This window comes from Bos indicus, chromosome 18 (genome assembly GCF_029378745.1).
Source record: "Bos indicus isolate NIAB-ARS_2022 breed Sahiwal x Tharparkar chromosome 18, NIAB-ARS_B.indTharparkar_mat_pri_1.0, whole genome shotgun sequence".
In the NCBI taxonomy this organism is placed as follows: domain Eukaryota; kingdom Metazoa; phylum Chordata; class Mammalia; order Artiodactyla; family Bovidae; genus Bos; species Bos indicus.
This window is the reverse complement of record NC_091777.1, coordinates 35,438,391-35,463,935: the sequence shown is the minus strand read 5'-3', so window position 1 is coordinate 35,463,935 and position 25,545 is coordinate 35,438,391. Positions and strand designations below refer to the sequence as shown.

General features: G+C 53.3%; 1 protein-coding gene across 7 annotated transcripts; it reads right to left on the bottom strand.

The window, feature by feature from the left end:
* Positions 1 to 4,938: 4,938 nt before the first annotated feature.
* Positions 4,939 to 25,346, bottom strand: SLC9A5 (solute carrier family 9 member A5). Of its 7 annotated transcripts, none has more exons than XM_070770755.1 (16): positions 24,335 to 25,346; positions 20,474 to 20,776; positions 18,781 to 18,944; positions 18,556 to 18,634; positions 18,089 to 18,266; positions 17,186 to 17,406; positions 16,776 to 16,978; positions 16,462 to 16,551; positions 16,294 to 16,364; positions 15,448 to 15,577; positions 14,881 to 14,969; positions 14,595 to 14,721; positions 10,533 to 10,703; positions 9,949 to 10,018; positions 9,168 to 9,302; positions 4,939 to 6,376 (listed from the first exon to the last, which is right to left on the bottom strand). In XM_070770755.1, exons 2-16 carry the CDS (start codon positions 20,595 to 20,597, stop codon positions 5,898 to 5,900), a joined length of 2,331 nt encoding a protein of 776 aa, XP_070626856.1. In that variant the 5' UTR covers positions 20,598 to 20,776; positions 24,335 to 25,346; the 3' UTR covers positions 4,939 to 5,897. The 7 variants fall into 7 exon arrangements, with proteins under 7 accessions (XP_070626856.1, XP_070626857.1, XP_019834943.1 ...); XM_070770756.1 differs by having other exon boundaries at positions 20,474 to 20,756; XM_019979384.2 differs by lacking the exon at positions 24,335 to 25,346 and adding an exon at positions 23,765 to 24,191.
* Between the last annotated feature and the right edge of the window lie 199 nt (positions 25,347 to 25,545).

Here is a 25,545-nt window from a genome sequence, read left to right as displayed (position 1 = left end):
GCACGGGCGCAGCAGGGAACCCGGCGGCGCCGCACCGCCCCCTGGGGGCCGGAGGACGCAGCCACCGCCCACCCCGCCGGGCCCGACGGCAGCCGCCCGAGCCCCAGCCGGCCGGAGAGCGCCGAGACGCCGGCTCTCGCAGCGCCCCCTGCCGAGCCGCCCCCTCGCCCTCCGCGGGCCGGGACGACTCGGCTTCACCCCCGGGGCTTCCAGCTGACTTTGACTTGGCTTCTCAGCCCGCCGGTAGGGGCAACGACCAGCGGCCTTCCCACGGCGCCCACTCCCCTGGCCTGCTCTGCGCGCCAGAAGCGCTCCCCCGCTGGGAAGGCGGCGTAGGTGCGCGAGGGTGAGTGAGCCAGGGGTCCGCCTGGGAGTGAGCGAGGGGGCTGGCGGAGCGAGGCGGGGAGGCTTCTGCTCTTGAATGCACTCAGGATGGGGGGAGTACAGCCCCAGCCTCCCTGGGCAAAACAAGCAGCGTTCTGTCAGCCTGGAGACCCCTAGGAAGAGAGACTCCGGAAGCCCAGACTAGCTACTTGGTGCTGCTGGCAGCCAGTAGGGGTATCTTCATGGAGGGAGGGGCCCTTCCATTGCAGCCCCTATCTTCCTTTCCAGTCCTCAGGCCCAGGCACTGAGAGACAGCTTGTATGATCCCATGATGGGACGTGGGGGCCTCTGTCTGGGCTAGAGGAAAGGAGGGATCTCTGTAGTGGGTGCTGACCCAGATTCGCCAGAATCCACCAGGCCCGGACTCTCCACTCCCTTGCGTTCTTGGCACTTCTGTCATATACACCCTCTCCCCAGCTCCACATCCCCTGCCACAAAATTCAGCCAAAGAGGCTGGAACTGAGGACAGGATTCTGAAAGCAGAGGGCCAGGTGTGCCCTTCCACTTACCTGCTAGGTGAGCTCCTGCAACTTAGTGCCTCTTGAGCCTCATCTTACTCACCTGTAAAAGAAAGAAGGAAAGTCGTTCCTTTCTCCTGGGATTCCCCCCTGAGAACTAGGAAAGACCTGTATGTCAGAGGTCCACTTGCTGCCAGCTCTTGGGCTGTGTTGGAGCCCTGCCCTTCATTTCATGCTCGGTCAGAGGATCCTGAACTGGTGAAAGTCACTTGGACAGTTGACCTGTAAGATTCGTTCGGCTCTGAGGTGTGAAGTCCCTTTGGGGACATGTGGGTCTGGACTGACACTCCCCCAAACTTGTGGGAAGATTATAAGAAGGTAGGCTATGTGGCCAGAAGAAGACACTGTGCCCCATAACCTTATTCAGGCCCTGGGTTCCTTGTAGAGAGAGGGCAGTGGGTACAGTGGCTTCCCTGGCTCTAGGGTAGTCACCTCCTTCAAGAAGCTGCCAGAGGAGAGAATCAGGGCATCAGAAGGAGCACCAGCAATCCTCCCCTCCCCACCGTTCCAGCTGCCACATCAGCACCAAGTCAGCCTCCCAGGAGCCTCCTTCTTCAGGGGATGTGGCTGCGAGTAAGGAGGCTTGGGGTTACCGTGCTCCATCCCCAACCCCCCGCAGGCCCTCTCATCCCACCCTCCTCTAGCTTCAGCGAGCATCAGGACCAGCCTTGGCTCCCTCCCCAGCTGTTTTAGAGCCGCCCCACTGAGTCACTGCCTCCAGCTCCCTCCCTCCCCTTCTGCTGCCCACTGTCTGCCCACCCCCACCCTAGCCAGGCCCCCTGTGAGCCCGAAGAGCTGGTTAGACCTGCTGGCCGACACATGTACCCCTCCAGAGCCAAAGACAAGAGGCCTCAAGCCACAGGCCATAGCTGACCCCAGCACCCCTGGGCACAGGCAGATAGATTCAGGGGCAGGGCCAGGCCTTGGTTTAGTCACTCTGCACAGAATGGGCATTGTAAGCCTTGTGAAGACAGAGACCATGTATTGCCCACTTCTGTATTTCTTGTATCTAGCACAGGGCCTGGAATAAATATTGAGGGGTGCCTGAGACTGGTCACACCAGCCCTGCCCTCCTGAGACTCTCCATTTATGAGCCAGATGTAAACCAGAGTCACAAATAGAAGCAGATTCAGAGGCTCAGTCGGAGAGGGCCACAGAAGAGGCAGAGAGTGGCAAGAGGCACAGCCCCAGGATGGCAGAGAGACAAATAGAAATGGGGACAAACTGGGCCTAGTGGGGAACACTGGGGGCTGGGCCTGGAGCCAACCTGAGCCACTGACCACAGCAGGGTCTGTGGGCTGAGCTTGCAGGACTGAGCAGTGACTCATGGGGCCCAGTTCTGTGGCTCTCCTGGCAGCAAAATGTCCTCACAGCAGCCTTTTCCACTGAGATCATGATATGGGGATGGGCCTCCCTCCCCTGACCCTTTGCCAGCCAGCTTCACATTTCTTACCAACACGAGCCAATCAAAAATGGAGTGGGAGCTCTGTGCTTCTGTGGGCCTAGTGTTAAGAGAACCACAGTCATTGCCCTCATTCCACCCCAAACCTTCCCCTCTTCAGTACTGCCCTAGACAGCGAGGGTGACAAATACCCTACACCTTCCAGACCTCTCACCTCTAGCCTAAATAAGTTCTAAACTCCTTAGTGTGGCATTCAAAGCCATCCAGAGGCATAATCACAGCCTCCCTGTCCAGCTCTTACATAGGCCTGGAAAACTCACCTGATCACAAGTCTTGTCGCAATATGTCTCCCTGTTCCTGGAATGCCCAGGTGGCACAGTGGTAAAGGATCTGCCTGTCAATGCAGGAGACACAGGAGATGTGGGTTTGATCCCTGGGTCAGGAAGATCCCCTGGAGGAGGAAATGGCAACCCACTCCAGTATTCTTGCCTGGGAAATCCTATGGACAGAGGAGCCTGGCGGGCTACAGTCCATGGGGTCACAATCAGACACGACTGAGTATACACACATACACACACCTGGAATGCTCATGCTCATCCCTCCAGGTCAAAACCCTTCCTCCTTCAAGGCACTGGAGGTCATTCCCACCATCCTGCCTGGTCAGATGATGACTCATTTGCTCTTCTGCATCCCAGATGCCTGCCTCCCCTGGCTTTCTCACCCCCAGTCTGCTCATCTCTGACCAACCGTTTTCTTGGAAGTCCCCCCATTCTTAGTCACCCAGCTCTAGGCCCAGGAGCCCCTCTGCACCCCTTTCCTACACTATCAGTTATGGATTTCATTTCTGAACCTTCCTAATCTAGTAATTTTTGAAGGATGTGGTCTCTGGGCCATCTTCTTCTGGAGAGCTGGTTCAGATTACAGATTTCTGGGCTCCCGTAGACAAGCTGAGTCAGAACCTTGGGGTAGGCCCAGGAATCTGTGTTTGACAAGCTCCCAGTGGTCCTGACACCAGAGTCTGAGAATAGCTGCCGGCTGTCTCCAACACAAGCACCTTCATATCCCTGGGCCTTCCAGCAGGTCTTCCATCTCTGGCCTTTCCTCCTACTGAGCTTTCCTCCTTGTGGGCTTTCAACCATCCTCCCCCCAGCACCAGCTACATTCATGCTCCCTACTGCGCATCACTGCCCACACTCTCTAGGTCACAATTCTCCCAGGCTGCCACCTCCGAAACTCGGCAGGGTCACCCCACCCAAGCCTTTGTGTCCTTGGCTGGCTCTCCCCAGCATGTCACCCCCTGCTCCTTGCTTCTCACTGTGTGTGCTCCAGATGTCTTTTATTCCTGCTGCTCTTCCCACCTGAAATGCACCCACATAGCTTCACCCATGCTGTCTGAGCCCCGTCACACACACACACACACTCATACCCCTCTCAAAGCTATCCCCCGCCCCCGCCACTAGATCTCCTCGGGCCTCACAACACTTTCTATGCTCTTGGGCTTGTAATGTAACACCAACAATGACTAACATTTATAATCCTTTACCACGGGCCAGGCTGTGTACTAGATTCTTTTCATTTCATCGTCTAATCCAGACAGCTGCGGTATGAAATAAGCATCCCACTTAACAGATGAAGACACTGGAACTCGGAGAGATTATGTAACATGCCTAAGGTAACATCCTTAGCAAGGGAGGGCTGGGACCAGCTGCTCGGCCTTATCGCAGCTGACTGTAAGCCGTGTGAGGGCAAAGCCTGAAAGTCATTCTTCCTTCTCTTCCCACATTCCCCAAGCATAAGTCAGAAAAAAAGGCTGACTAAATGTGTAAGCATTGCAGTGTGTTCAGGGTTTCAGATCTGTAAGGATGAACGACAAATTGGTGATTACCTAGGGCTCAGCAGAGGGTGAGGAGTGAATGCCGACAGTACAGAGTTTCTCTGGGAGATGATGAAACTGTTCCAAACTTAGCTTGTGGGGAGGGTTGCACAACTCTGTGAATATGTTAGAAAACCACCAAGCTGTACATTTTAAATGGGTGAATTTTATGGGGGGTGTGTGTGTGTGAGGTATCAATAGAAAGGCCCAGTGGAAACTGGGTCTGCTGTCATCAGGGATTTCTATCCCTAGATGTTTCTGGACCCCACACTCTCCAATTTGTATCAGAAACACTCAGGGTAACCAGCTCCCTTGAGATTGTTCTCCCACCCACCATGTGTGGAACACATCTTTTCATTTGTCCTACCCCTCCCTCCTGGCATTGGAGGAATGTTTATCTGGTGCCAGTGTGTGTTGGCTGCATCTTTGGGTACCTTGGCATCTGACCTCTGGGGTCTTTCTTTCTGCAAGTCATTCCCATTTTGTGGACTCCCAGTTCTGTGACCCCCTGCACAGAGAACAATCCCCTGGACTTGCTGCAGGCTTCCTGTAAGGTGTTGTAGTGGGAAAGAATGGGAGCAGAGGGAGGGAGGGCCGTAGGGCCTAACACTCCTGCCCAGGACCTCCTCCCCCCACCCCCCACCACCATATCTGGGAAGCCCTGGGGCATGGTGTAGAAAGTTTCCATCTCCCTCACCACATGCCCTCTTGCCCCCTTCTCACACCTCAAAACACCCAGACACCTGGGCGCAGGACACACATCCATCTGAAAGATGTTTAATGTATCTTAGGTCCAAGGTACACAATTCAGGGCAGGTGCTAACCCCAGGAAAGTCACCTGCCACCCAGTCAGCCCCCTTTCCATTATAGTCAGGCCTCCCGTCCCAGAGCAGTGGAGCAGTGATCCTGGGATACCTAGCTCCTTTCCTGTTCAGGAAATAACGAGACAGTGCAGAAGGCCAGAGGCCACCATCTCCCCTCCTCACAAATCTCAGACCCAAGGATCTGAAAGGTCCAAAGCCAGACGCAGAGCAGCAGATCCCCAGAGTGATGCTTGCTAGGAAGCAGCCGTGACCCGAAGCCTGGCCCAACCCTGTGGCCTCAGTCCTGGAAATGGAGGAACTATTGCCCCAGAGACTGGCAGCAAAGGGAGGAAGATAAAGCAAGGAGTGGAGACAGATTCCCACTGCCCCAAACCAAATGGCTGTGGGTAGCTGAGCCAACAGGGCAGCAAAGCCTGCTGCACCTCCCAGCCCAGTCCCTCTGAGGACCAGCCCCTCGTGGAGCCTCACTGCCAGGGTACTGTCCTTTAGCTGACGCTGGGGCAGGGTGGAGTGCAGGACAGCCCAGTGTCAGCTGAGGAGAGATGCCCTTGCTTGGGGGACAGGAACTGCTCCCAGGATGACCCGCTGGGGAAGGGGCATCAGCTCCCCTTGTCTCTGGGCCTTGCCTCTAAAACGTCTAGACTGGGTCTTGAACCAGAGTTAGGGCCTTATTGAAAGGGAAGGTGGCAGGAGTTTAGGAACAAGGAGGGTGGTGAAAAGGGTTCCTGTGAGGACCAGCCCAGGAGACCCTTCTGACCCGCCCCAAGGGAGCCCAGCTGCTACTTTCAGTCCAGGCTCCTCTAACCCCATGTCCGGTTGAGTGGGCTCCTCCGCCCATTGTGCAGGGAAGACTTCCAGGGGGTCTCTGGCCCCCTGCTCCTCCCCAAGTGTCTGGGCTACAGCCGGCCGCCTTTGTTGAAGTGGATGCACCAGTGGGAGTTGGCGGTGCCCGGGCTGAGATGGGTGTGGTCCTCGTGTCCCATGAGGGGCTGCAGCTCCTGCTGCCGGGGGATGTCAGCGCTGCTCTCACTGCGAGAACGGCCCGCCTTGGCCAGGCTCGGGGGGAAGGCGAAGCAAGAGCGAGGATCAGAGGAGAGGGGCAGCTTGAGAGGGGCCTGGGGCTCTTCTGGGGCCCGTGGGCGGGGAGGCAGGCGGGTCATCGTTGGGGCCTGAGTACATGGCGGGGATGCCAAGCTCTCCAGGGATGAGATGCTCTGGTTCCAGCCTGTCTGCATGTCCACGGGCACAATCTTGGTGGTTTCTGAGGACACGTAGACGGCCAGGTCCCCCTGTGCACTCTTCCAGGGCAGCTCCTTCTCCGCACAGGTTGGGGATGGGGGGATGATGCGTGGGCTGGGGCACACCTCAAGGCTCCCTGGGGACAGAGCACACACGCACTCATTGCCAATCCAGTGGACACTGTCTCAAGTATAAGCACAGAAGTTCATTTTGCAGTTGCCATGCAGCATCCATTTGTGCAGTTACTGGATGCACGCCTGGCCAAAGGGAAGCACCACAGCTGGGTCTGCTCCCCACTGTATCCCCAGCACCTAGCACAGGACTGAGCATGTAGCAGTTGCTCAACAAATACCTACTGAACAAATGAAAACAACTAGAACAAGACAAAGCGAGAGCAAGGCAGGAAAAAACCCATCTATGATCAGCCCTCAGCCAACTTGCAGTGCCAGGCTTAAACCACATCCTGCTGGGCCCCCGGCCCAGGGTGAGGAAGATCTCGAGGCTTGGCCACTGTGCTCCTTGCCTGAGTTCCTACCACAGCCCTTTGGTGGGACAGAGTCCAGGAGTCTGAGCTCACAAAAAATTAATAAATAGGCTAAAGCTGAGCCACAAATGGGATGCCAGAGCACAGAGGATGTGAGCCGAGAATCCCAGAAGTGCTGGCAGCCATAACGGAAGGCTCAGCCACAGCATTATAGAAAGGCTGAGGCTCTGAAAGAGGAAAGCAGGGAAGAAGCAGCCCTCTGGCTATCTACCACCCCTTGATCTCCAAAGTCAAGCTCAGTACCTTGCATATAATAGGTGCTCAGTATGTGTCTGCTCACTGATAAAGTCCTGAGCAGTCCTGTGAACTTGACTTCAAATGCTCCATGTTATGAAATGTATTGATGCTGTGACTGAGAGTGAAACTACCTCCCTGGAATGCTGTATTAAATTTTAACAACAAAAAAACTTCAGTGTTCACCTTTAGAGGATGCCAGGTAACTATTGGTCTGAAAACTGATAAGGGAAAGGAAAAATTCAAGCATTTATCCATTCTTCCCTATATGAACTGTACCTCAGACTGACTAAGTAATTGATGAGGGAAGGCTTTTTTTTTAATACAAGAATTCCTGCTAATCAATGCAAACAAAAAATAGACATAGAATATCAGCATTGCGCAACCTGGAATGAACTGTTGGATGTGGCAGTGATGACCAGTGACTGCAAGACCACCTGATGAAAAACTGACAGGGACTTTGATAATGGGTGGCTCAGGCTAACAACAACTGAAGCCAATAGTCAATACTAACCTACAAAAAGAGAGACAGCCAGATGGTGTATGCTCCCTAGTGAGATGCAGTGGGAGGTATAACATCACCACCTATGGAGTATGCTTATCAAGTCTGATCTAGGTTTAATTACTGATTTGAAGGAAATATAAAGGTCAGTGAAACAGACATATTAAATGATGCTTAGGGGATGCAATCAGCAAAATCCAGACAAGGAAAGACGGGGACAAATAACCAAGTTATTTCAATAAATACAGTGCAAGGAAAGAAAGTATGGTGGGGGGACCTGTAAATCAGGGTTTTTCAAACTTGACACTGTCACAGGTAGGAGCAGAGACTTCGCTGTAGGGAGCTGTCCTGTGTGTTGTAGGGTGTTTTAACAACATCCTTGGCCTCTACCCACACATCACAGAGGTACCCTGCCCGCTGTGACAACACAAGATGTCTCCAGACAGTACCCTAGGGCAGGGGTCCCCAACCTCCAAGCTGGGGACCGCCACCTCCTGTCAGATCAGCAGCGGCACTAGATCAGAAACAAAGTGCACAATACATGTAATATGCTTGACTCATCCACACCCATCCCCCGTCCGTGGACAAAATGTCTTCCATGAAATCAGTCCCTGGTGCCAAAAAGGTTGGGGACCGCTGCTCTAGGGGACAAAATCACTATTACTACCTCCTTAAGAATCAGTGTTATAGGTTAAAAGAGACTTATCCACCAAATTTCATGTGTGGGTCTTTGTCTGGATTTTTATTTGAACAACCTACTGTAAAAATAAATGAAGACAATCAGGGAAATTTGAACACGGACTGATACCTGATAACAAAGATTTTGGATATGATAATGGTATTGTTATATTTTTAAGAAGGATCCTTATCTTTTAGAGATACTTGCTGAAGTATTTAGCAATAAAGTGGTATGATATTTGCAATTTGCTTCAAAAGAATCCAGTGAAGAGAGGGGCATAGTGAAGGTGTAAGTGAAATAAGATCAATTAGGAGTAGGTAATTATTGAAGATGGGTGGTAGAGAGATGGGAGTTTATTCTACTATTCTGTCTACTGTTTATTTTGAAATTTTCTATAATAGGATGTTTTTTAAAAGACACCTGAGAATTCTTGAGCCAACTGGCAGTGGAAGTTAGCATTCTGAGTTCATTAGGTCTCCACATACGGAAGCACATATATGTTGGTTTTTATCTACAGTAGTGCCATTTTGATGAATGCAGGCTCCTCTCTCAGGTCCGGCTGCCACCCTTACTGGGGGCTGTACCTGAGGGCTGGTGTGCTGAGCATGGGTCACAGCGGAACCTGGTGTTAGGTTTGCTTGTCACCTTGTGTCTCTCGCCAGAGTGTAAAGGGAGGCAAGTGAAATGGCTGTGAGCTTTGGAATCAAATTCTGGTTCTGCTGATTTCTAGACAAGTCCCAAGTTCCTCTGAGCTCAGTTTCGCCATCTTGATTGTTGTGAAGATTGAATCAGATCATAGATGTCAGATGTCTGACATAAAAGAAATGCTGAGTAAATGCTGGTTGATGAATGAATGAGCAGATAGGTGGAGTGACTGTCTGGAGTAAAGGCCATCAGCAAAGGGGGAGGAAGCCAACTGCGTAGCTCCAGTTTGCTCCAGAGGGAGGCAGGCAGGAGGAAGCCATTACCTGAGACCTTGCCCTCTTGGAGAACCTCACTGGTGGCCCGAGCCACAAAGATGATCCCTTCGTCATCCTCCTTCTCTGTCTCTGAACTGTCGCTGTCCTCCTCCTCCTCAGACTCCACGGTTAAGATCACAGCAGCTAGACAGGGACAAGAGCTGAGTGGGATTGGCCAGTCCAGCAGCTGCCTCTTTGTACCGCCCGGAGCCCAACCCCTTGTCCATCTAGGCAGAGCCCCACTGTTGGTACAGACACCTATTTTGTCCTGTGGCTGTTACAGCACGGGCCTAGGGGGGGTGGGGGAGCTTGAGAGGAAGGGGCGTGGGGCTCCAGAGCCCCAGGAGGCAACGAAAGACAGATCCTCAGAGGAAGCCATCAGGGAATCACACTTCCCGGCACCTTCATCTTCTCTCAACCCCAGATCCCATTGTCAACTGGAAGCATAAACATCTGGAAGGCTGGAAGGCCCATCAGCGTGCAGCTCTTCTAGGCCCCTGGTTTTACTGCAGGGACACTGGACCCCAGGACCCACCCATCCTTCAAAGCCCAGACCAGGCTCCATTTATGACACATTCTCTAGGTCCTCAGGGTCTGTAGCCTGGAGTTAACTCTCAGGTGTCACAGACGTCTAGTAACTGCTGAGACCTGTCCATCTAGTTCTAAGGGGAAGAGCCCCAGCTCATGACATTGAGTGCTGTGCAGAGGAGGTCCTTCAGGCTTCCAGTCGATGGGCCCCTGCCCTTCCCCTCCCCATCCCATCCTCACCACCACCCCACTCCCTGCTTGCCTGTGTCATGGAAGCCCAGGTCTCGAGGAGGTTTCCCGTTTGTAGCCTCAGTGTTAGCCACGCCATCCTTCTAAGGACCAAAAAAAAAAAAAAAGTCCTAAGCCTCTTGCCCTGACTCCAAACCCCAATCCTGTCATCTGGTGGGGTCAACAAGAAGACAGGTCTTCCTGATGCCACACAGAAGGGAATCTGCGTCAGTTACAGTGGTTCTATCATCCCTTGACCCCCCACCCCCAGCAAGTGTTGTAGAGTCTGATGGCCCCAGCAGAGATGCTCAGTACATCAGCCTTGGCTGAATAAGAAATTCATGGAGTCCCCGCACCCCTTCCCCAACAAGGAATCTGCCTTTTTCCTGCTCACTCCACCTCTGGTAGGTGGTCCTGCTGCCTTGGGCAGGTGACCACAAGAGGCTGCTCTCCCTCTGAAGGCTTCACCTTCCCCTCTGGGGATCCAGGAAGATGCAAAAGAGAACCCAAGCGGCTGCAGCCCCCAGGTCCCTGAGGCTGGATTCCAAAACCTGTGAGCTCAAAACTACATGCCATCAGCCTGCAGCTGCAAACAGGAGTCCTAGAGAAAGCACATGCCTTCTTGCGGCTGGCCTTGCGGGGTCGTGGCTTGCTCTTGGTGAAGCAGATGTTGTGCTTGGTGGACTTAAAGGACTCCAGCCGCCGCTTCATGTTCTGCTGGAAGACCTCCTTGTCCTGGCGCTCCTGCGCGTCCTCAGAGATGAAGTGGCGGCTGCAGCTGGCTTTGTACTGGCAATGACAGCCCCACCTTGCCATGAGGCTGGATGTCCTGCCTCCCACAGGAACCCCACACCACAGCCCCAAGTTCACCATTGCTCCTACCAGCCCGCTGTTTCCACAACTAGCCATGGAGTGAGAAAAAAAAAAAAAATTAAAAATACAATAGAGACCCAGCCAAACTCTATATTCTCAGTTCTTTATCCCAGAACCTACTCCCTCAAATTTGGCTTTTCTTATCCCCTCTTGCCCTCTCCCAGTTTTCTCAGATGTGAAGTGACAAGACACAGGGGATCCTGTGTCCTGTCCTCAGGGCTACCATGAAACCAAGGCAGGCTTTTCCTTCTTTGCACCTCAGTTATCTGAGCCTAGTCCACATGCCTGGCCCATTTGCCTTGTGACAACACAGGACTCTGTCCAGCTGGCCCTCCCCACTTGGCCCTTTCTGCAGCTACCGCCATGACTCCTCAGGCTGCAGGAACTTCCGTGACTATCTCTTGTGCCCAGTTCAGTACCACTCCCATCATCTGCTCTTTCCAAGCCTTCCTCCTGTAAAGACCAAGCCCACTACACTCTCACCTAACCTGTCTCCACCTCTGGCCGTGACTGCTTAGCAGCCTTTTCATTACCTCCTGGTAATTTCCCGAAGTACCACCCATGTATTCCCAATCATTCTTGTCCTGCGGCACACCCCCAGGCTGGACTCTTTCCTTTACCCTTCATATTTTCTGCTTCCCTGAGCCAGATCTAAGAATCCCCTCTAAGTCTCCTCCCAACTTCCCTCTTCTACACACTGATGCAGGGTGGGTGGGTGCAGAAGCCCAGCTCCTTCACAGGGCTCCTCACTCCCCACTCCCCACCTCCATCAGTTCCCTTCTCTCCATCAGTTCCTCCCTCCCAGTCCTCCACTCTTGCATCTTCAATCTTTCCCTGGCCACCAGCCCCTGCCTCTGCTTTTAGACCTGTTCCTGCCCTTACCTCCTTGAAAAACGCCTTTCCATTGACACCATTGCCTTGCTTTTACTGCTAAACCTTTACACTTACATTCTGACACTTCCCCTAGTACCCATTAATTCCTTGAATGTCAGAAATACAGCTGGGATGGGAGCAAGGGGGGTTGCCTGACTGCAGCACCACTGTGCAGCTTTCTGACCAGTCATCAGTACCTTGGCCTCTGGTTAGGCAACATTCGTGCAAAGTCCAGCCCTCCTCTTGCCCCAGGCCTCCGAGACAGCTCTGAAGGGCATCAGCTACTGCCCCTCCAAGGGCTCCTTCTCTCTCCTCCTCTGCTGGCTCCCCTCCCTTTTCTTCCATGTGCATTCCCCAGCATTATCCTTGGCCTCCTCTCTCATCTTAATGCCCTCCCCAGTGAAAGTATCAACTCTCTCAGCGCCAGCCAACCCAGTGATAAATCTGTGCTTCCCAGACACCAGCCATCAGACCAGCTGCATTTCAACCCCCTCAAGGGGCTTATTAAGAGCAGATTCCTCATCCCACTCCACTAGTCAGACCCTGCAGGAGGTGAAGCCAGGAATATGTATTCTAGTAAGCTCCCCAGGAGATTCTGATGTAGCCAGGCCAGGAAACCTCTGCTGTAGATTGCTTCCAAATCTTTTTATCTCCAGCCTGTCTGTCTCTTTTAAACTATAATCTTGTGTTTCTAACTGTATACTAGACACTTCTGTCTCTAATGATATTTCTGTGAAGAACATGAGGAATTATGGATTGCGTGCTGGCATAACTAAGTGGATTTAGAACTGGTTGAGTAACCATACCCCCAAAATTCTTGATCCAGGTCAGTCTGGAGGAAAGTCTTTAGTAGCAGACCACAGGGCTCTGTCCTCAGCTCTATCATGTTCATTTTTATGTTGATTTTGATGAATACAGAGTTAACAGGCTTAACAGAATTTTATATGATGGGAATCTGAGGAGATTTTTGGTGACCAACATGGGATCCAAACGATGGAATGATGGGCTAAATCAAATAAAATGACATTTAACAAGGATAAGCACAATCATAATCCAGTTTTTTTTTTTAGTCGACTACACAAGAACAGGTTGGACCAAACCCATTGACCAATCTTACATACACACACACACATCAACAGCCCGCCAATCATTAGGTATCAATACTTCCTAATGTAATATAATAAGAAATACATAGCACAGCTATCAAATGTTCCTGAATACAACCAGGCCTCTCGATTGAACTACCAAGAAATACAGGGTACCAAGGATAACATGTCAGATACCACCTCTGGAATACAATCAGCAAAATTGGTAAAATGGAGAATTTTCTAAGACGATCTATCCAGTTTCTTTAGTAAATAAAAAGGAGGGAAAAAAGGAAGAAGAAACTATTACAAATTAAAAAAAAAAAAAAAAAGACATACTTACTAAAAGTGCAAAGTGTGGACTTTATTTGGATCCTGACTTGAACAAACCAGATGGAAAAAGATATGTATTGAACTCTGGCTGGATATTTGAGGTGATGTGAGAAGGAGTCACTGTTACTTGTTGTATGTGGTAATGGTACTATGGCTTTTTTGAAAAAAAAAAAAAAAAAAAAAGAATTATTGCCACCTAGAGATACATATGGAAATATTTAGAGATAATATGCTGTCTGGAGTTTGCATTAAGATTAAATAAAGTGTAGATAGGGTGTAAGGGGGAATTATTGGAGCTGAGTGATGGTTAAATGAGTTTCTTTATTCTCTCTAGTTTTGTGAATGACTGAAATTTTCTATAAGAAAAAGTAAACAAAACCAAAAAACAAACAAAAGCTCCACAAGTTGGATGAGACAGGGTTTCACAGTCATTAATTGAGGAAGACATGGGGAGTAGGTTGCCTGATTGTACGAACAGTGTGAGGTCTCAGGGTGATGAGCCAGAGCTGGAGGGATCCTGGGCTGCGAGAAGAGAAAGGCAAGTTCCATAACTAGAAAAGTTAAAGGTCCCCTGTGCCTGGTCCTGGCCAACCACAACTAGCATAGCACCTCCATCTGGGGCCTCTTTGGCCACGGCAGTGAAAGCCTGGAATCCTAACCACTAGTCCACCATAGAATTCCTAGGGGCCTCATTTTTAACGGCTGAAGAAGACACACCAGGGACAGAAGCTGCTGGCCTGAAGGCAAGAAGGCCTCTGTGTGGAAGGAAGCTGTTTTGACATCTTTGCAGGCTTTTGCTCTGCAGAGGTGCAGAGAGTCAAATCAGGCCCAGAGGGAGCAAATTAAAGGGAAAGAATTCCCGTCTCTGTAGAAACGGCCTTGACTGTTAAAGCTGCCAAGAATGGTCACAGCTGGCTTCTCATTTCAGAAAGGTTCAAGGTAATGGCTTGCTGCCCCCTTGCGGGGTTGCCACGGATTCCTGCCTGGATGGGTTGGGCCTTTCCAACCCCGAGGCTTCACAACCTGAATGGGACTCACTCAAGTTACCTAAACTGGATGTCAGCCTCCCCCAGGTTAAGCTGCACCCACAGGCCTCCTTGGCACTCCTGCTTCTGTCTGTGACCCCCATCAAGCCCTCTATACCTCCTCTCCCCTTCCTGGCAGATTTCACAGTCCTCTGTGCCCCTCTTCCTTCCAGCCACCCAGCTCTAATCCGCAGTGTTTCACTCCAGCTTCCCAACTGGCTCTCCCGGCCTCTCAACTCACCCTGTCCAATTAGATCTGCTCTCTGCTACCAGAGAAGACATCCTTAAACCATCCTTGTAACAGGCCAACCTTTCTCAAAACAACAACAAAAACAAAACTAAAGGTTATAACCAACAAGATGAAGCCCATGCTCTTCAACCGGGCATCTACAGCTCTCCACAAGCTGGTGCCAGTTGCCTCTTGAGTCTTGGATCGCGGCCTCCCCAGACCTCACTCCCCCTCAGGACTCAGAGGCCCTGCCTGCTCTCACCCTGCGGCGCGGCTTGTAGAGGCCTCCGCAGAGCAGATGGTGCATCACCGCGTCCTCCCGGTCCCGGCCACTACGCACTGTGTCAATCACCTGCAGATCCAGACACGCTCCACTGCCACTCTCCCTCCTGCGGGCGGTGGGAACACGTGTGCTGGGGAGGGGCTGGGAGGCGCAGGCCAGGGGAAGGGCAGAAGCAGAGGTGCTCAGGGTCTTCCCCAGAAGGGATTCAGAGAGAGGGCCCAGTAGGAAGGAGCGTGGGGAAGCGGGAGAGGGCTCCAGGACTTACAGCAGGTTGGTGACGGAGGTCTCTGCCACAGAATTGCGGCTGGGCATGGAGGGCAGAGTGAGCCCAGTGGAGGACAAGACATGGCCTCCCTGCCGGGGCCATGTCAGAGGTCAGATGGCAGTCAGATGAAGGTGGCGCAGACAGAGGGGAACAAAAGGAGTAACACTGGTTAACACACTTTGCTCTCGATGTTCCAGGTACTGCGCTAGGTGCTTTTTTGTACTGCACCCACAAAACTCTGTGACAGAGGTACTCTTACTGTCGCTTTCTTTCAGTTGAGGAAACCGAAGCTCAGAGAGGATAAACGACTTACCCAAGGTCACAAGCCTGAGATGATAAGAATCTGAACCACGTCTGCTGACGCCAGAGTCCAGCTGTCTCCCACCTTTCTGCACTGCCCACTAGACTCTAAATGTCAGCGTCAGGCCGGGCTCGTTCCTGTAGCTGCCACTTCACAAGTCCATGGAGTCTACTGGGAATTTCCAACTCCCTGCTCAGGGCCTGCCTGCCTGCTTCCTGCCTTGCCCTGCTGGCCACCCACCCATTCTCCATTGTCTGCTGGCCCACCTGATCCACGAAGCTGATGGCGTCCCGGATGTTGAGTCTGTAATACACATCCCAGATCTGGTCCCGGATGCGGTAGGCTGAGCGCCGCATCAACAGCTGACTCAGGTACTTCTTATCAAACTGCTCCCACCTACAGAGGATGCCAGGCCCTGTCCTGAGTGCTGGCCCTTCCTCAGACAGGGCCGGGGCACCGCCAGTGCGGGGCCCACATCTCTTGATGTGGGCATCGGTCAGGGAAAATCTGGAAGCTGGTCCCTGCCCTTACTGAACTGACAGCGCCTGACGTTGACGAAGTTATGACATGTAACTATAAAATCGCAACCATGACAGGAACTACAAAGGATAATTATAGAGTATAATGGGGATTTGTCCTAGTCAGGGAAGCCTCCCTAAGGACATGATGCCTGTGGTAATATCTGAAAGATGAACAGAGAGGTTAAGGAGGCAAGATGGAGGGGAGGGAATGTTCTAGTAGAAAGAATAACGTGCAGAGGTCCCAGTGGCCAGGGCAGGGGGAGCATGGTGGGTCCTGAGTTTCTAAAACAGGGTTCATTTCATTGGCAGGCCGAGAGTCAAAGTCACAGTGGACCACAAGGCGGCTGGAGTCTGGAGGTGCCAGACCACGCAGTGCAGGGCCGGGCAGGCCTCACTGGGGAACCTTATCTTATCCTAAGAGTACGGGGACACCAGCACTGCCTGAGGGGCTTCAGGGACAGGTCACCCAGCCTGCACCTTGATGTGACCCTTCTCAGAAGTGTGGCATGTCCCCCATGCTGCCCTGGCTGGGGGTGGTGGGGAGGGGGTGCTTCTGCTGCTGCTGAAGGAGCCTGGGGGCAGCTCCCTCACCTGTCCCTCCAGTAGTGATAGCCATGGTGCCCCACAACGTCCTCCACTGCAGCCAGAATGTGGTCAAAAGTCTAGAAGGGGGGTGGGTAGGGGGACCGGATCAGGACTCTGCTCAGAATAGGAGAAGGGAGAGAGGGACAGGTGGGGGCATGGGGTTCTGGTACCCACGTGCTCATGCAGCTCCTGGTTCAGGGTGGGTTTGTGATGCTCACTCCTCTTCACCTTCAGCCACTTGACCAGTGGCTTGATGGTCAGGCCCTATGGACAGGCAGCCGGTGAGCCCTGCCCTGGCCAATTCTCTGCTGCCTTTCTCTCCCTGCAGTTAGGCTTCAGCTTCCATATCTCCACCTCACTGCCCTCAGAGTCTGGGAAGTCAAGCCCCTGCAGCCCCCAACAGGAAAAGGAGCCCCTCTCCCATAGGCTCCAGGCCTCCCCAGGGCCTGCCAGACCCTCTCCCCATCCAGCCTCCTGGGTGCTCCCACCTGCACGATGACTGTGAAGAAGACCACCACAATTGTGGTGGCTACAAAGTAGTCCTTGGCAGGGACCTTGGTCCTGTCCAGGAGGATGACGAGAGCGAAGGCCACAGCCCCCCGCAGGCCCCCATAGGACATCACCACCTGGTCAATCTTGTCCAGAGGGACCAGCCGGAACTGATTCAGCACCCACGTCTGCAGGACTACGCCTACAGCAGGAGGGAGGCCAGTGGGAGCAGGGTGTTGGGAGTGGAGGGCACTGGCTGCAGCTGGCACCCAGTATCAGGGCTCAGGTCTGAAGGGCTGGGAGGGCTGAGCAACACTGGGAGGACAAGGATGTGGACTCAGAGGGCGAGATGAGCTGGGGTGGGGGGCAGGGGCAGGGGGGATAGGAAAGCAGAGGGTTCCAGCTATACCGAGGGCTCGGAAGAACAGGATGAAGAAGAGGGTGCCCAGCACCAGCCCAGAGTCCCAGGCCCACTTGGAAGAGTCCACGGCCGAGATGCCGAGCAGCATGAAGATGACGGTCTCCGCGCAGCTGGCTAGAGTCTTCATGGTGTACTTGACAGCTGTGCGGGACTTATGGGAGATGTTGGCCTCCACATACTTCTTACAGCCCAGGCCACACATAGTCACCCTGGGAGAGGAATGGAGAGTCAGGGCGATGAGGAGGGGCCGCAGGAAGCACAGCCTCTGGGGTCTGAGCATGCACAGGAGAGGATGCCCGTCACAGGATGTCAGACTCAGAGCCAAAGTGCAGCGAGGCATGGAGCCCGTCCCAGGCTGGTAGTGGTAGTCCTGGGCTAAAAGGGTCGGAATCGCCAGGCTTCCTACTCAGTGCCTTCTGGAGGGGAAGGCAGGGAAAACATGATCTGACTGGCACAGACTGCCTGAAGCACCTTTCAGAGTTCTGTGACCACCAGAGCCATGGCACCAAGCCTCAAAGTCCACGTTTGGCTCAGCCCACACACCCCAGAGAACACTTTGCTGCTAAGTCGCTTCAGTCGTGTCCGACTCTATGCGACCCCATAGACAGCAGCCCACCAGGCTCCCCCATCCCTGGGATTCTCCAGGCAAGAACACTGGAGTGGGTTGCCATTTCCTTAGGCACGGGAAAAATGGGTTCTGGGGGCCCAGGACAGTTCTAGAAGTGGGTCCTGTAATGTTCCCTGAGGTTTAGTGTCTCCCCTGGGAAATTTGAAGCTCCCACTCAGGGAAACCTATAGACTTCTCAAGGTCCTGCTTCTGTCTGTGTGAAGGGCAACCATCTCCAGCGCCCCCTCCCAGCTGCCTGCGTGCTCGGCGCCCACAGGACTCACGCAAGAATGGCAGAGAGCGAGGCCATTTCAGCGGTAAGGTAGGCTGCGTAGGCGAGGAGGAAGACCAGCAGCGGCTCGATGATGCGGACCCGCTTGGTGAAGCGTGTGGTCAGGGCCAGGAGGAAGGCAAAGACTAAGCCCACGGCTGCCCCGCCCAGACTGACCACAAACAAGGAGGCTGGGGGAGGAGTGGGTTGTCAGCATGACCCCTGGCTGGGACCCCTCCCGGGCCAACAAGACTGCTGCCTGGCGGGGAGTGGAGAAGGATGCCCACCATGCTCCCCAGGGGTCAGGAGTGCAGGAAAGCCCCTCCTTCTCGGGTTCTCAGGGCCCTGTTTCTCCGTGGAGGAGGGAAGGGAGGAATGAGGCACCCCAGCAGCATCCTCTGTCCAGACGCAGTGGGGGAGGGGCTCAGCAACCCGAGGGAGGCAGCCTCCGGCGCCCGCCGAGAAGGGGGAGATACTGACCGACTCCCTTCAGGTAGTCAGTGGCCCGCACGTTGGCAGAGCCCATCTCCACAAAAGAGTTGCAGACCTTGTACAGCACCTGAGTGAGAAGTGGTGCATCAGGAGTGATGATGGGGGAAGGCGGAGACCAGATTTCTTCCCCAGGGGATCTGGGGAAGGGTCTGAGCCTGGTCAAAAGCATGGCAGCGTGGGGTCGAGCAACGGCAGCCCACTGTGCACTCTCACCACGGTGACTGCATCGTTGAGCAGGGACTCGCCAAAGACGATGATAAAGAGGGTCTCGTTGACATGCACCTCCTCAAAGACAGCCAGCACGGCCACGGGATCCACTGCTGAGATGAGGCTCCCAAACAGCAGGAAGTCCAGCAAGCCAGCCTGCACTCTAGGGGCTTTCGAGGGACAGCAGATGGTGAGGTACTGAATTGCCTACAGCAGCCCCAGCAACAGGCCCAGACTGTTGAAACAAGGATGCCCTGAGAGGACTTGGGACGGTGAAGAGCGCGTCAGCCTGCAGGTCAGGAGACCTTAGGTCCTGAGCCTAAGGACTGTCTTTGCCACTTACCCGCTCTATGACATGGGCACTGTCACTGCCACCTGACTTCTCATAAGCCATACCTCCTCATATGCCTGCCTGACAAGACTGCTGCAGAAATCAAGCAGGGAAATGGCTACAAAAGCTCTGTGTAACCTGGAGAGTTAAGATGGCACTGACAAGAAAAAACTGAGCAACAGCAATAATAACCACCATCAGGTGGAAATAGGCTGCTGACTGGCTTTATTAGGAGAACAAAAGAGTGCCTTCTCCCACATCGTAGTTCTCAGCCTAAGGAAGGCAACATGCACAATTTTTAGCAGGAGCGGGAGGGGCTATCCATCCATGATGGCTGAATACAGTATGAAAAGCACCCACCACTGGTGGGACTCGAACATCCCGTGCAATCTCTGTGAACCTCAGTTTCCACTTCTACATACTGAGAATAATCATAATGTCTACCTCAGAAAGTTCCTTATTTAACCAGTGCCTAATACATAGGCACAGAGTCGGACACGACTGAAGTGACTTAGCAGCAATACATAGTAAGCACTCAGTAGTTATTACCTATTACTAGGATTACTATGATTATGGTCTGATGTTCTCCCCTCCCTTCCTGCACCCAAAGAGTTCACTGAACCCATAGAAAAACCAGGTTGGAGACCTGAGTGGAAATTGCAAACCTCCCCTTGCCCCTGGGAAGAAGTCTGAATTATCAACTTTCAAGGTTGAATGGATTTGGGGCCCAGAAAATGAGAAAGAAGGGAGCAGAACAGGGCAGCCTGAAGGCAAAGAGCTCAGTAAAATGACCCTCTCCTGCTAACCTTGGACCTGATATCAAATGAGTTTAAGGGCCTCTATTTTCTTGTCCATTAAATGGGATAAATGATACCCCCAGCAAGGTTGATATGAAGAGCCAGTGGGATGAGCAAAGAGAGAACACCCAGTGTAGTGTCTTGCATTCTGCAGACATATGATATGTATTTATTAAAATAATAAAAACAGAAAACCACCCTGATGTGACCTGGGCAGAGCCCTCAAAGGGATGTTGAGCTGTGCCTCAGGGGAGCCAGGCTGGCAGTGTGGTAACAGAGGGCAGGAGGAAGCAGGTGGTAATGCAGGCTTCCCAGCCTTGGCAGCCCATGCACAGCTGGGAGCCAGGCCCCTACTCAGCTGTCATCTGCAGAAGCCCAGACTCATCTGGCAGGGACCTAAACCAAGGCTGCAGGCCCATCTGGAGCACTGCCCCGTTGGGAAGGACCTAAGATGGAGGTCTCAGGGCATGGCTCTCGTCAACATAGGATCTTCAGAGCTGGAGGAGAAGGGAGCTGGGTGAGGAGTCTGGCAAAGCCCCCCACGGCTGGTCCACATTTTAGAGTCACTCACCCACAAGTCCAGCCTGCTGCAGGCCCCAGAGGGCAGCACCCGTTGTGAAGGCATTCCAGAGTGTGCCCACCACGGCATAGGTGAGGATGGCACCCAAATTGTCAAAGAACAGCCGGCTGGGCATGAAATAGCCCGAGTCCAGCACAATAGGAGGCAACAAGAAGAGGAAGAAGGTGCCTGGCTCCAGCTGGTACTCCGCTTTCTTGGCCACAGCCAAGACAATGCCCCCCAGTGCCAGTCCCAGCAAAATCAGCAGACAGCTCTCGGGGACCAGAGACGTCACCTTCCGAGACAAGTGAAACACTACAACACAAGAATAGGGCGGGAGGTGTCATCAATTTATGAAGCGCGCACACACACACACACACACACACACACACACACACACGCACTGGCCTAAAGCCTTCCAGTCTTAGATATTTATTCAAGGTCAGGACCCCCAATCCTGGGACCAAGGAAGAAGAAATTCAGGACTGCTAGAATCTCCGGCCTCCAGAGCTTCAAACTCTCCACTGCAGCCACAGTTGTCTGTTTCTTAGTGCTCCTGTCATGGTAACCTAGGTCTCTGCTTACTTTTTCCACTTCTAAAAATACCCCATCCTCTCTACTGTCATCCTCAAAGGACCTCACCTTTTTCTGCTCTCCCTTATCCATTGTCGTTATTTGAACCTCAGCAAATAGTAGGTACATTTTTATGCATAACATAGTTGTAAAAATCAGGGCCTGTGGAGTCAGTCTCCCTGGGTTCAAAGCCTAGCTCTTTCATTTACCAGTTCTGTGACTTGGAAGCAAATATCTTCAGTTTTTTTTTTTAATTGTTGGGCCGGGTGTTAGTTGCAATATGCAAAATCTCCAGTTGCAGCTTGAGGGGATCTAGTTTCCTGACCAGGGATGGAACCCAGGCCCCTGACACGAGGAGCTCGGAGTCTTAACACTGGACAGTCAAGGAAGTCCCAGTCCCTTTTTGACTTGCAATTTTTTTCATCAGTAAAATGAGAATAAAGACAGTACTGATCTTGTAGGGTTGTTGCAAGGTTTAAGTAAGACGATCTGCTCAAAAGCAGTTAGCCCAGTGCCTTGTAGTAAATGCTCTATAAATGTTACCTTTTATTCTATTATTGTGTCCTGCCCTAGACCATAATGCATATTATACCTCCTAGGAGTACAGCAGATCTCTTAGCCCTGTGTGCTTTTTCATTATGTAGGCTCACTAAGGGCTCAGTAGTTTTACAAGCAATAGACTTAGCAGTTAGACCTCCAGTTCTTCTTGTGGCTCCATCCTATCCTAATTGTGTGATCTCAGGCAAATTATTTAAATTCCTGAACTTCAATTTCTTCTCCTGTAATATGGGGAAGAATAACCTTCACAGGGTGAGGATAAAAATGATATAGTGTGAATGTGCCTAGCAGAATGTCAGACACATAATAGAATCTCAACAAATGTTAATTCAATATGATTCTGGGGGAAAGTAATAACATATCTGACCCTTGGAAAGAAGAGGAGGTATGGAATGATTTTCTAGCACTATCACCACTCCTATCTTTGCCTCATCATATACTCTTTGGGCTTTCGATTGGGTCCTGGGCCAGGTGAGCTCTTCTCCCCAGACAATGCTTGGAGTGGTGGGTAGTGAGGGATACCTTGGTGTTAGGCTGTATGAGACGCAATGCTAAGACAGTGCCCTTTGGAAGCTGTACCCAGAGAGCCTAGGACAGTGCCTGGCCTGTGGTGGGATCTACCTAAATATTTGGTGAATAAAAGGGAAAGAAAAATCCTAGCAATGAAGCTGGGGGATGGTATTTCTGAACATTCTACCTCTCTCTCCCCACCCCTAATCCCTAGGATGTTTTTTTCTTTTTTTGGTTGATGAGAAAAAGGCTCTCTTCAACCTCTTCAACCTCCATAGGAGATGTCATCCAAGCTAGAAAAAGAACTATGATTTATGGGGAAAACTACAGCCATTGCTGCAAACCCTAAATAAGACAGGAACTCTCCACCTGGCAGACTTCTCAGCAGACCCAATTTTGGTTCCCAGATCTGAGGCTCCTCCCACCTTGCTCTCATTGCTGCCAGGCCCTAAGGTGAGCTCAGCCACAACTCTCCCCACACTCAGCCCTACCTTTGGTCCCCCTTTCCTCTACTTCAGGGACCTTATTCCATCCTTATCTCCAGAGCATGCATTAATCCCAGCACTGCAATCCAAAACCCTTCACAAAAGCCTGTTCTCTGACAGAACTAGGCTCCTTGAAGGCATTTCAAGCCCCGTTTTCCATTATTAATGGGCTGCCACGGCAGAGTGGAGAGCTCCTCTGTTCCTGCCCAGCCCCTACTCCCAACTGTGTCCCTGGGGGAAGGGGGGCAAACTCTAGACGGTGCGATTCCTATGTGAAGACTGTACTGGTGAGACTGGGAGTACAGGCTGTGCCAGCTTAGATGGGGAGTGAGTAGCAACGGCTCAGCTATAATTAGTCACCCCCACAGCGCAGTCTGCACAACAGGGAGAGGGAGGAGGGTCTCTGGTGGGAGGAGGGACCTCTGGCTGCTCAAAAGTGGGGAGGAAAGGGCAGAGGCAAGGAAAAGCAGCTCTATTCAAGAAAAGGAGTCTGAAGCACAGCCCTCAGTACTGTGCAGACTGAAGGAAATTAGATGTGTGAAAGCCTCTAGGGCAGGCAGCACATAGTAAGGCCCAATAAATGGAAGTTTCCCATACCCTGAAGTGGGAAGAGGTAGACTTGAATTGGAAGCGGGGGGCGGGGGGGGTGGGGGGGGGGTGGGGGACAGCTGGGCCAAGAAGGAGACATCTTTAGGGGATAGAGGTGGGTAGAGGAAAAGTGACATTTTAGCATCCCAAGAGAATGGGCATTTGGAGGTGGCCTGCAGGGAAGGCTGCTTCCTCGGGACCAGGATGCTGGGGTTTGCCAGAGAATACCATCCCCTCAATGACCCACACGCCCTGACTGCTGACAGGGGCTGGGGATTGGTGCAGGGGAGCCCAGACCAAAGAGCTGACTGCAAGAAGAGGGGAAAGAGAGGGCAAAGTAGGCTAGGGATAGGGTTGGAGAGCGCTGGGGCGGCCCTCTGAGAAGGCAAATCCTCAGGGCTCCCACGCGAGAAGGGGAGGAGGGGGATCCACAAGAGGAGGCGCAGAAACAAGGTGAGATCCCGGATTTGCGGAATCGGAACCTAAAGTCGGGGCACTCTGCAAAAATCTGGCCCGGATTTGGGGACTAGGGGTTGGGGGCGGGTCCGCTGCCCGCCGCCGGCCCTGGCGCACGCACACACGCACTCACCGATTTTAGCCAGGCTGGCCACCAGGATCCAGAGGGCTACCAAGTAGGGCGCCTCCACCTCGTGCCACTGCCAGCGGAAGAGCGCCAACCCTGGGGGAGGCTCACCCGGCGACCCCGGCTCCTGGGTGGGCTCTTCGGTTGCTCCTGCCCCCGCCAGGGGCAACCCGAGCAGCGGCAGTGCGGCGCGCAGCATCCTGCCGCCTGCCTAGCAGCCCTCCAGGCACCGCACGGCCGCCGGCCCCGTGTCGCCGCCGCCGCCGCCGCCGCCGCCTACCGGCCTCCCCCGCGTCACAGGCACGTGGGGTCCGCTCCCCCCAATCCCGGCTCGGATACCCCCAACCCAGGTCCGGACTCCGAGACCCTGTCCCGGGCGGCCGTAGTCCGGACGCCTGCCCCTCCGCTCTAAACCAGTCTCGACTCTGGAAATCCCCCAGTGCATCCCTCCCCCACAAGCCCTGCAACCTAGTCCTTCAAGCCCGCTCCCTCAAACCCTCCCCAAATCTCCCCCGATCCGTATTCAGAGCTGTGAGCGGCCACAGTCCCCAAGGGGCACCGCCGGGTCGCACCCACCAGCGGCGACAGCCAGTCGCGGGAGTGACGGGGGTCTTCTGGATGGCGGGGTTCAGGCGAGAAGAGGGCGGCCCCGCCACCGAGAGTGCGGTCGGCGACTGGCAGACGGCCAGTACAGAGGCCGCGGACCCCGACGCTGCCCGGTGCAGACTGCAGGGGGCAGTGCGCCGTCGCCTTCAGCTCAGCCCTCTGGAGCCTACGACCCCTGCGGGCCCCGCTCTCAGACCAGAGCTGCGCACGCGCACTAGGCCCTTTTTAGAAAGCTGTGAGGGATAACTGTCCCCATCGTCCCCAGAAACCCCAAGGTCCAGATTGGGCCGAATTCATCTCAGGCTGAGGAGGACTCTCCTCCTCTTCATTCACCAAATCGAGGGGCAACCGCCCACCCTTTCCCCTAAATCAGTGAACTCTTCTCACCCTTTCCATGAGACAATGAAGAGAACGTTTCTTCTTCCCTAAACTACGAAAACCCCAGCCTATCGATTCCCTTCAAACTAAAAGGAATTCACTCAACCTTTTTCCCTGAGGGGGCATTCGGCTTATCCCGCCCTAAACTGAAAAGGACCGTTTCCCCTTTTCATTGAAGTATAGCCCATCCCTGTTCTTCCCCCAAATTGAGGGGAATCGGAATCGATTCTAGCTAGTGTTCTACCTAGCGGCCAAACTGAGTCATTCTATCCTTTTCCCAAAATTAAGAGCACCCGTCCCTCTTTCTTCTCCAACTAAGGGTAAATCATCCCACCTCCTCCTTTGAATTGAGTGTAATCTATTTTCACTTCTTGCTCCAAACTGAAAGGGACCCATCTCCTTGCTTCCTCCAAATGAAGGACGCCCATCCACTTCATACCTCAGCTGAAAGAAATCAGGACCTTCTAGTCCCTAAACCTAGGCGGATCTGGCGGGCCACGATCTGAAGAAACTTCCACCCCATCTTGCCCTAGCAGTCTCTCAAGAGAGCACAGCCTCACCGCCCCCAAGCCCAAAGAAAGCCTCTCGACGCTCTGCGCGTTCTCGCAGTGGGTGGGGGGACGCGCGAGCTCGGGTTTTCCCGGGACTAGCCTGTGAACTAACGGGACCACGATCACGCCCTCTGAATGATTGGCTGCAAGCTCCACCAACCGCAGTACGGCCCTCGACCCCGGGCGTCCGGAGACTAACATTGGCTCCACCCCCTTTCTCGGCCCCGCCTCCGTCTGGCCCCGCCCCTCTCC

Excerpts from the sequence above, each read along its gene's own strand:
- SLC9A5 (XM_019979384.2), bottom strand. The coding sequence starts at position 23,957 with ATGCTGCGCGCCGCACTGCCGCTGCTCGGGTTGCCCCTGGCGGGGGCA. Across the intron at positions 18,635-18,780 it reads TCAACGATGCAGTCACCGTG|GTGCTGTACAAGGTCTGCAA; the intron begins GTGAGAGTGCAC and ends CTTCTCACTCAG. Across the intron at positions 18,267-18,555 it reads TGACTACCTGAAGGGAGTCG|CCTCCTTGTTTGTGGTCAGT; the intron begins GTCAGTATCTCC and ends CTCCTCCCCCAG.